Here is an 11,193-nt window from a genome sequence, read left to right as displayed (position 1 = left end):
TACCAATCAGAATGGTTAACATTAAAAACTCAAATGATAGCACATACTGACTAGGATGTGGAAAAGGGGAACACTCCTCCATAGCTGGTGGGATTGCAAACTGCTACACCCACTCTGGAAATCAACCTGGCTGATACTCAGAAAATTGGAAATAGTTCTACCTAAAGACCCAATTATACTGCTCTTAGACACATGCCCAAAAGATGCTCCACAATATCACAAGGACAGTGCTCCACTACATTTATAGCAGCCTTATTACTAATAGCTAGAAACTGGAAGCAACTCAAGTGTCCCTCAACCAAAGAATGGATACAGAATATGTGGTTCATTTCCACAATTGAATGGTATTCAGCTATTAAAAACAAAGACATCATGGATTTTGCAGGCAAATGGATGGAAATAGAAAATATCATCCTGAGTGAGGGAGCCAAGACCAAAAGGACATGCATGGTATGGACTCATTGATAAGTGGATAGTAGCCAAAAATTACTCCATAGAATGGCCAAATGTGTCAACTAACCTGGGCACCTGGGTGCTGCCAGAGACTAAACCCTCAAGAAAAGAGTATACACGGTCTGGTCTAAGGCCCTTGATCCATGTGTAGCAGAGACTGTCTTGTCTAGCCTCAGAGGCAGAGGATGAGCTTATTCTGTAGACATGATGGCCCATGAAGTGGTATTCCTGGGAGGGGGGTACCCTCCTAGAGGTGAAGGGGAGGGGGTATGGGGATGAGCTCTGTACATCTACAACCATAAAACTATAAAATATGCTCCTGTGCAGTTTGTAGTCCTTGCAGCCAGGAAAAGTTTGCCTACTTCACACTATATAAAAGCTTCTTGGCAAACAGGAATATTCTTTTCTGGTGGAAACATTTTATAGTGTATTGAAATTTGTTTGTTGTTTGTTTGTTTGTTTGTTTGTTTGTTTTTGCAGGATATGTTTTGCAGGCATGTAAGCATGCTGTTGTTAATGTGTTGGTTGTTGGGATTTACACATTAAACCACACTTGACATCAAAATCTTCAATGTCCATGTCATCTCCATAACATGCTAGGGCATGGCTTAGCATTGAACCTTTGTCTCATCTAAGCTTCTTCAAGGAACACACGGAGCACTCTAAGCACTCATGGGAAAGGTTTGCAATACATCATAATTGCTTTTTTGAATTTATTGGTGCTTTATTTATTCTTACTTTTATTTCAAGATAATTTTTTTTTTTTTTTTTGGTTTTTCAAGACAGGGTTTCTCTGTGTACTTTGGCTGTCCTGGAACTCACTCTGTAGACCAGGCTGGCCTCGAAGTCAGAAATCCGCCTGCCTCTGCCTCCCAAGTGCTGTCAAGATAATATTAAGTGAAAGTGACTTAAAAGTAATTTTCAATCCTTCAGGTAGGTGGGGTTACAGATACTCAGTGGTTCTGAAAAGTAACAATTGCTCAGTTTGGAAAGAGTGTAGGAAATCATAAATTTACTTCCAGTGGATGTGAGAAGAAAGAGGAAGGCTGTAACACTACCTGAAATTCAAGGCAGATAGAGCTCAGCAAATCTTGTAGAAGAGTTGAGGGAAGGACTGAAGAACCTGACTTTGTTGCCTGTAGCAGAATTTTTCCATAATTGATTGATTGGGTAATAAAGATGACAAGAAGCTAATTACTGGGTGAGGAGGAGGCAGGCCTTCCAGGTCCAAGAGAGGGAGAGGGTACAAGGAGAAAGGAATGGGCCCCTTTTGGATGGAGAGGCAGGAGCAAAGCAGACAAGATATAGACCAGGGACTGCTAGAAATGGTAGAGAAATCCACCAGAAGATTTCTGACATAGAATAGTTGATGGATTTTGGGTGATAGATTCCATGCCCAGAAATTGTGTTATCTGTTGATAACAAACTAAGATTGTCTGGTGCTTTCTATTCCACAGTGACTCAGGTGGGACAGAGGGAAACAACTTAGCCAAGGTGGAATTCATGAAGCTTTGAGATGGGAAGATTGGGCAAGGACTGAGCTCTGAAAGATAGTGAGCAAGTGGGGTGCAGGCTGGCAAGAGCACACCCCCAGCTGCCCATGGAGTCTAAGAGAACTATCTGAGTTCTGGAGAGGCAGAGTCAGCATTCTTGGAAGAGGCTTTGGCTAGGGGAAACATACGGTATTGGGCTATGTGTAGAGCTGGGAACAGTCCGAGACCACTGACCAGTGCCAAGCCGGTGATAGCATGGATTGTTTTTTAATTGTTACATGCAGCAGTTGCCTTCATGTGGATCCTGTTCTCCTAACTAAGCTATCTTGTCTAGTCGAAGTAGGAGAGTATATACCCAGTCCTGTAGTGACTTGAGTTGTCGGGGTCGGTTGGTATTCAGCGTGTACCGCCCCATTCTCAGAGGTGAATGAGAGTGGGAATTCAGGTAGGGGACCATGTGAGTGGAAATTGGTGGAAAGAGCAGGCAGGCTTTGATTGGGATGTAAACGTGGATAAAATAAGTTCATTAATGGGGGGACAAGGGTAAAAAGAACCAAGCAACCAAGCGAAAGATGAGCAGGCGAAGAACCAAGAGCCCAAGAGCACATGGTGAAAATGTCTGTGTTTGTAGAAAAGAGAAGCAAGGGGAAAGGAAATGTATCCCAGAGGCTACAGAGGTTTAGGATAGGAATCTGGGGTGAGAAGTATGGAGAGGAATCAGGACTCTGTAAGAGGTCCTTGCAATGCTGAGAGAGTCTGGCAGCTAGCATATGCTCTGATATGTTAATCGACATCTCAGAAACCCATTGATCCTCATGGTCTTTGGGACCAAAGAAGGTTGAGTCATTTAAACTTTCTAGGATACTGGGTGATAAGGAATGGCCCTCCAGGGGCAAAGCCATGAAACTTGCTTATACTTAATAGCACTGATGTTCCTTCTGCATGCCTTTCTCTACCATACTCTTTGTACTCTAAAGACTGACAGAAAAGTTCCTATTCAGAGTCCCAATTGCCTTCTTGTAGTAGCTCATGTAATTCCACTTTTTGTTTTGCAAAGTTCTGTCAGTAAGGTGATTAAAAGTTACTGCAGATCCTTGTGGAGAGGCTGTCATCATGGATACAGAGTTGACTTGAAAATCACCAATCTTCTGGGAAAGAATACTCAGAGATCATGAACCTTTAAGTGAAGAAGAGTGTCTCACCACAGTTTCATCAGAGTCTCATTTCTCATCGTGACAGGCATAACCATGGTGTCATCAAGTACTGAGGTGAGTGACCAGAGCATCGGACTAGTAAAAACAAGATGTTAGAAAGCAATCCTTAGAGAAGCCATTCATGTGCTCTCTAAAGCGTCTCTTAATTGTAGCTGTATTTAAAGTCAGTATGTATTAAGAACTTATTTCAAAATCACTGTTGCAGAAAAGAATGATAGAAGAGAGAAAAGAAGGAAGGGAGGGAGGGATGGAGGGAAGAAGGAAGGAAGGAAGGAAGGAAGGAAGGAAGGAAGGAAGGAAGGAAGGAAGAAAAGGAGTGGATGAAAGAGGGAGGAATGGAGGGAAGGAGGGAGAGAGGAAACAAGAGAGGTGGAGGTGGGAGGAAGGGAGGGAAGGAAGAAAAACTCAAGACATTGATAGGATAAGGAAAAGGAACTCAGGTTCTGTTTAAGAAGTGGGAACATGAATGTAATTTTGGGTAAAATTGCAGCTATTTTCAACAAAGGGCAGAGAAGACTTGCCTCCAATCCTATGTCTCTTATCACTGACATCATCTCATTTTGTTCTTTCTTTTTTTTCACTTAGTCTCTCTCTCTCTCTCTCTCTCTCTCTCTCTCTCTCTCTCTCTCTCTCTCTCTCTCTCTCTCCATGTCATCCTAGTTTTACTTTTTAAATGAAGATTTCTTTGGTTTCTTCATCCTTGTTTAATGATGGCACTGATTTTCAGATCCAGGGACTTTCAAGGTTAGACAGGCCATGATCTACATCCCCACCTTATGCTAAATAACTTGAAGTATTTTAGTCTTTTCAATTGTCCTGTTCAACTATTTATATACTTCAGAACAATACTACATTCTGGTTTTGTGTTTCTATTCTTTTAGTATAGGAATGGCTTGTATCGAATATAGATTCCAGTAATTAAAATTGTGTCAACAATCCCAGAAGAGAAGTACTGTATGATTTTCTATGAGGAAAAATGAATTTTATGGGAGATTGAGAATAAGAATTAAAAGTTCAGTGAATTACAAGAAAGGAGTGAATGCATACTAGGAGTTTGCTTAAAGTTTTTGGTAGAAAACTATTCTAAAATATGTCTGATGTTTTCCTGATTTTATTTTTATGTTTCACTAAATAAGCCCTTAGTTTGCCTGGTAGAGGGTCCTGCAGATATTGTTTTCTTTTGATGTAAAGAGTTAGGCAGGTCCACTTTTGGAAAATACACACTGGTGTTTGGCTTTCTCTATCCCTATTGACATAGTCACTTTTGATGTTTCAGATGCTATCATATATCTTCCTGATATCAAGGATTGCTGTTAATAAGTGAAGCCCAAAACAACAACAAAACTCCCTTATATTATACTCTTATCCAATTATAAATCATCCTTAGCGACCAAAAAATTCAAACTCATCATTGGGACACTAAGATTTATATCACAAACCTATACTAAGTGTCCTGTTCGGTTGACTGTCATCAGTGTAGATCCATATCATACAACATAACAAGAACTTCTCATTTATTAAACACAATGCCTTTATTGTTAAAGGTAAAACCAAAGTCAAAATACATATATTTATTATGCTACCCACTGTGATTACACAGTTCACTCATGGGAAAGGGGATCCTATTGTTCTGCAGCTGATCTCCAGAAAGTTTCATCACAAATCCAAAGCCCTTTGCCCATGAATCAAACATCTACCACCTTCTCCTTGCATCCTGTCAGTCATTATTCTACTCTCCTTTCAATTTTCATTAAATGATCCCTTTATTTTGGGAGAGGGCATGTGCACCTAAGATAGCATACTTGTGTTGCAGTTAGAAGATATGTTTTGGGAACTGATTCTCTCCTTTTACCATGTGTGACGCTTGGTGGACTCTGGTCACTGCTCTTTGTAGAAAGGACCTTTACCTGCTGAGCATGCTTGCTACCTTTCATAATTTTAGTTTGTGTTTTTGGTAGTTGTTCACTGTAGCTACAAGAGCTAGACAAAAACAAATAGCAGTATAACTAGACATAGCACTTAACACTATTGTACTTATCTATGTTGCAGCATTTATCAACTGTGTTTTCAAAGGACAAATGTAATGCCATTGTATGTATACACTTTGTTGTCTTCATTCAGTTCTTTGTTGATGGATGTGTGGAATGATTGCTTTTCAGCTATTTTGAGTGATTCTGCTCTGGAAGTGACTAAGGAGGTACATTTTCAAGACCCTCATTTTAAATCTTTTTAAATCATTTTAAAAATGGAATTAATGGATGAAATAGAAATTCCTCTTCCATATGAAAATGTACTTTATATTCTCAGGGCATAGACACTATAAGAACTTATTTCAGAAAGGTATTTATAATAGTAACAAAATTAATAGAGCATAAGAAATACAGCCTAAGTCTTGGAAAATGCATTTCTTTTAGGAATAAAATTTTAAAATTCAGAATATATTCTATAAAGCAAAGATGAATGTATATTTATGCCATGTTCTTCAAGAAAAATTTCAGGAACACAAGCAAGACTATTTTCTGCAAATTAATCTTAGAACAATATAAAAACATAGCTGCTGTACTACCAAGAAATAAGAATTGCAAATTTAATTCTTCTACAATATGGCATACTGATCTAAAATTCTTATTGAAAGAGTAGGACAAGACTGCTGGTCTTTTATGCATGAGACTCTGGGTTCAATCTCTAGTACTTCCAATAAAATAAAATTCATAGAAAACAAATAATGCAGAATGACATTACAATTTCAATTAATTTTAAGTATGAGTGTGAGTATGTAAGATCACATTGATTGAATTATCATTATTCAATAACAAAATTTACTTCATAACCATAATTCTCTTTTGGTTTTGTTTTTAAAATTTTTATTTATCATGCAGATTATTAGGTTTCATTTTATTTTCAAACAAATTTATTTTTGATTCTCCTCTTCATATTGTTTCTCCAGTCTCTTGACACTACCCAGTACCTCTCTGTATCCTTTATAATACTTTTCACTTCAATGTCACTTTTTCTGTATTAACATCCCCTTGATTCTATTTCCATGTCTTTTGTTTGCATGTTTTGATCTCCGTTCAGTTTTTATAATCATCACTTTCTCTTCCCTTACATTCATAAGGACATGTCTCTGATGAACATATGATTTTTGCTTTCTTGAGACTGTTACCTTGTTGAATTCTTTGCAAGTCTGTATAGTTCCTGAATATTTTTCATGATCTCATTTTCCTTTACAGATAAACAAAATTCCACTATGTAGCGACACCATACTTCCATTATCTGCTGATGAACATCTAGGATGAACATCAATTCTTTGCTATTGTGAATAGAGCAACATCTTATGTGAATGTGCCACCATCTCTGTAGTAGGACATAGAGTCTTTCAGGTGTAGCCCAGAAATTATATGGCTGTATTACATGGCAATCCTGTTTTTAATTTCTCAACTAATCTTAGTATTTATTTCTATTATGAATGTAGCACTATGCCCTCCCACCAGTATAGAATGATGATTCCTTTTCCCCACACCATTTCCAGCATTTGTTAGTGTCTATTTTCTTGATGATAATCATTCTAAGGCACATAATGTAGTCTCAAAGTGTTTATAATTTGAATTTCCTGAAAGGCTAAATATGTTGACCATTTTTAAAATGAATTCACTGCACATTTTTTAAAAGGAATATCTGCCCATTCCTTTACTCTCTTGACAGGAATGTTCCCAAAAAGGTTGTTTAATCTTTGTTTTCTTGATACATTCTAGGTTTTAAGCTCCTAACAAAAGTACAGAAGTCAATTTTTTTTCTCCCCCTCTGTAGGTTATATCTTCACTCAGCAGTTGATTTCTCTTAAAGCACAGAGGACTTTCATTTTACGTAGTTCCACTCATTAATTCTTGGTGCAATTTCTGTGCTATTGAGTCCTGTTGCCCCTTACTCTGTCTTGTAGTACTAACAATTTTCATGAAGAGTTTTAGCATTTCAGTTTTTTGAATAATTTAACATTAATTTTTGTGCAAGGTCAGGGGTGATAAACATAAGCCTGTTTTTCTGCAGGTGAATATCTATTTTACCCATTTTACACATGATCAGAAGTTCTGACCACCAAGACCTACTAAACATTCAGTTACAAAATTTTGATTGTTTCTTTTTGAATTCTTCCTGAGAAATGCTGGAGCTCAGCTGGGTAACATCGGGGAAAGCCAGACCCCTCATGTATCCTTATTACTCAAAACTGCTCATTCCCTTTGTGGCTTTGGATCTTTTTATGCCCCCAGATCTTTATGACAGTATAATTAGAACTTGCTAATAATTTATCAATTGTTTGAAGAAAAACATTACTAATTTGAATGGTAGCTACAACATTTAAGTCTACACAAGTGCTCTTATTTCACCCTATGCTCTGCCACTTTCACTCCTGCTTTTATTTATCTTAATTTGTTTTGACTAATATCTGTTATCCCTGGATGTGATGATCTCTTATCACAACTTTGATTTTCATATCCACAATGTCTTTCCTTAATTATTTGTGACATTGACCCCCATTTTACACACAAGTTGACCATCCAAATTGTTAATAGTAGATTTAGCTAAAACATGACACATTGCTCATTTGTTTTATATTTTAGGGTTTTTTTTTCCAAATTTACTTTTGAATATTCTTTGGAGGATAAAGAGATGAGTACATGTTTAAGATTGCATCCTGCTATTACTTTGGACCTCAGTTCAGTTCCTAGTCCCTTTCAGTGCATCACAACCAACTAAAAATCCAGCTCTAGTAGATCTCAAACTCTGGGTCCTGTTGGCATTCACACTCACATGCAAACACGCTCAGCACACACATAATTGAACACAAATATAAAAATTAATTTAAAGTATTATTTATATATTTTGAACATTTTACTACTGTGTCTAAGTATGATTTGTAAATACTTTCTGTTGTTTCTTTTGATAAATTTTAAATTATGATTCATGTTAATTTCTAAAATAATTGCATGTTGTAAAAATTCTTTCTTTGCAAATTTACCACAAATTATTGTGTTTAGACAAAAAGCAACAAAAACATGAATCATTTTGTAGGGCTTTTGAAGACGGGATTTTCCTTTGTGAAGCACTGGCTATCCTAGAACTAACTCTGTAGACCAGCTTAGCCTCAAATTCATATATCTGACTTTCTATATCTCTTGATTGCTATGTTAAAGGACATGTGGCATCTTGCCCAGTGAATACATTCTTCAGTAAACATATACAATACTTTCCATTTAAATATTAGATAATAAAAGAACATTTTAGACATTCTTCTTCAATGAAAAGCCATATAAATGCACATAAATGATTAATATATTATTTTAGCTAACCCCATGAAACAATGTACACTGACAAAGTATTTACCTGCTCTCTTGACCATAATAAATTTGTTTAGTTTTTAAAAAGAAATGAGAATGGCTACCAGGCACTTTGCAATGGGAATTTTTCTCTTCTCCCAGATTACATTGGGAATACTTGGCAATTCCTCAATACTATTTCATTACATTTTTTTGATACTCACTGGAAAACACTTAGTGCCCAAAGATCTGATTTTAAAGCACTTGACTTTTGCCAATTGCCTGTCTATCATCTCAAGAGGCATTCCACGGGCAATGTCAGATTGTGGACTTAAGGATTTTCTTGATGATATTGCATGTAAATTGATAGTGTATATATGCCGAGTAACAAGGGGGATGTCCCTTTCTGCAATGTGCCTACTCAGTTGTTTCCAAGCAATCACTATCAACCCTAGCAACTCTAGGTGTTTTACACTTAAGCACAGAACCACCAAGTACATTGGTCATTGCTGCTCAGTCAGTTGGCTTCTGCACTTGTTTCTAAACATCTTAACTCCAGCAAGAGTGTCAGGCCCCAATTACAAGAAAAATGTGACTAACATGAGTTATGGGTACTGTTCATGGGTTGCTTCAGACAATGTGGCAACTGCACTGTATATGTTATTACTGTGCTTCTCTGATGCTCTGTGTCTGACTCTCATGGCCTGCTCAAGTGTCTCCATGGTGAGTATCCTCTACAGACATAAAAGACAAGTCAAACATATCCACAGTGTTCAGCATGCTCTAAAAGACTCTCCTGAAGACAGAGCCACACAAACTATCCTCATTCTGATGTGCACATTTGTCTTCTCTTACTCATTCTCCTCCATAGTGGTCATCTTTACAACCTACTCCAAATATCCAATGCTATGGGGGGTAAGTGTACTTACATTTATAGAAATATGCTTTCCCATATTTTGTCCCTTTGTTATCATTAGCAACATGAACGTTAGTTCCAGCCCATTTTTACCCTGCTTTGGTAAGCAGTAGCTTCCTCCATGTATGACATAAGATCTTGTGGTCAATTTTTTCTTCTATATTGGCATATTGTTTGATCTGTTGTAAAATGTTAAGACTGTAATTTGAAAACATCAAGCTTCTTGGAAGTGACTCTTTCATTATGTGGAGTGATCAGTAGACATTTTATCATAGCATTTATTTTTACAGAATTTGATATCGAATACTAAGCAATTTTCAAATCTATGTGATTATCATATTAAACAAAATGTTATGTGATAGTAGTCAAAGTCCAGGTGACCTTGAGAAAAATACATCTAGGAGACCAGATATTTTCTATGGCTCAGAAGAAAATATGATTCATTCTCTCTCTCTCTCTCTCTCTCTCTCTCTCTCTCTCTCTCTCTCTCTCTCTCTCTGTTCATTTTTATTTTTTATGAATGGGTGTTGTCTTGAATGCAAATCTGTGTACCACATGCACAAAATGCCTAAAAGGCTTTAAAAAGGGCATTGTGCCACTTAGGATACTTTTAAACCACCAGTGAATGATAGAAATAAAACCTGGAGCCTTTGGTAGAGCAGTCAGTGCTCTGAAGTATGAAACCTTCTCTCCAGCCTCATTTTTTTTTCCATAAGAATAAAGTTTATTTTAAAACTTGCAGTAAAAGTATATGTAGGTGTAAAATCATTATTATCACTGTAACAAAAATGTATGCAAACCATTAAAATAAACAAGGCACCTTAGAAATCATTAGGGGGTAGTAAAACTGGCCTGTCATTCATAATATTTAAAGTACTAAAATGTTTATTGGGATCTCTATTGAAAAGAAAAGGTAACTGCCATAATATTTACTAAGAATGCTTTCTACCAACTATGGTTTCATTCTGGGGGTTCTCTTCTGGCCTAAATGCTAACAAGACTACAAAAATCTTAATTAAATCCATATAGTTAGTGAGAAGAGGAAATGTCTTAAACACAAACAAGCCAGTTGCCCGAGTAGCTGACACTGAGTTACTATATGCACTTTAGCTCAAATGCCCCTGTTATTGTAGTAACTAAGACACAGTGAAAGTGAGGACACAAAACATCAAACTCCTGTTGCCTGACAGAGGTCATCATAGCAAGGGAAAGCTATGAAATGTGGAGGATCCCGGCCTTCATCTCAAATGTCACTATGGTTAGCATCTACATTTCTTCCCATATTAACCACATCAACATGTATTATGGAATAAAAGACAAAAAAGTGTTGAATTGACTGGGTGCTTTTTATTCCCCTATGGCTGCAGTGCTGCCAAACAAGAGGTAAAGAGAATGAAAGGGAAGTGGTGGATGTAAATCACCTGGATAATCCACTCAAGGGAAAATGCCTATAGAAGGAAAAGCATCTCTCATTCAACAACTCTCTCAGCCCTTTGAACTTGATCCTTTGCTTGTGCATCAGTTCTCATGTTCCTTCCAGCAAATCACCTTAAGTCTCAGGCTCCAACTATTCAAATCGGAGTACACATAGGACATCTAAGGCCCGTCATTAACAAAATTTTAAAACAATTTTTATATTGGTGAAATACTGCCTATTTTCTAAATACTAAATTTTTCTTAAATGCTAAATAGTCAGAGACTGTAATAGGAATAGAAGTAACTAATAAATTCACATTGCAGAAAAACAAGCAAGCAATTACTCCTAACCAAGAATTAAAAATTGAAAAATAAAGTAAGAACAA

General features: G+C 36.9%; 1 protein-coding gene across 2 annotated transcripts; it reads left to right on the top strand.

Annotated features, from left to right (window-relative positions):
* Positions 1-3,088: 3,088 nt before the first annotated feature.
* Positions 3,089-10,993, top strand: LOC146999657 (vomeronasal type-1 receptor 4-like). Of its 2 annotated transcripts, none has more exons than XM_085834469.1 (2): positions 3,089-3,214; positions 6,394-10,993. In XM_085834469.1, the coding sequence occupies exon 2, from the start codon at positions 8,587-8,589 to the stop codon at positions 9,502-9,504; it is 918 nt and encodes a 305-aa protein (XP_085690595.1). In that variant the 5' UTR covers positions 3,089-3,214; positions 6,394-8,586; the 3' UTR covers positions 9,505-10,993. The 2 variants fall into 2 exon arrangements, with proteins under 2 accessions (XP_085690595.1, XP_085690596.1); XM_085834470.1 differs by lacking the exon at positions 3,089-3,214 and adding an exon at positions 5,208-5,251.
* The last annotated feature ends 200 nt before the right edge of the window (positions 10,994-11,193 follow it).

Source organism: Mus caroli, unplaced genomic scaffold, assembly GCF_978045245.1.
Source record: "Mus caroli unplaced genomic scaffold, Mus_caroli_1 scaffold_82, whole genome shotgun sequence".
Classification (NCBI taxonomy): Eukaryota; Metazoa; Chordata; class Mammalia; order Rodentia; family Muridae; genus Mus; species Mus caroli.
This window is presented reverse-complemented; position numbering and strand designations above follow the sequence as displayed.

Coding starts and splice junctions, on each gene's coding strand:
- LOC146999657 (XM_085834469.1), top strand. CDS start 8,587: ATGAGAATGGCTACCAGGCACTTTGCAATGGGAATTTTTCTCTTCTCC.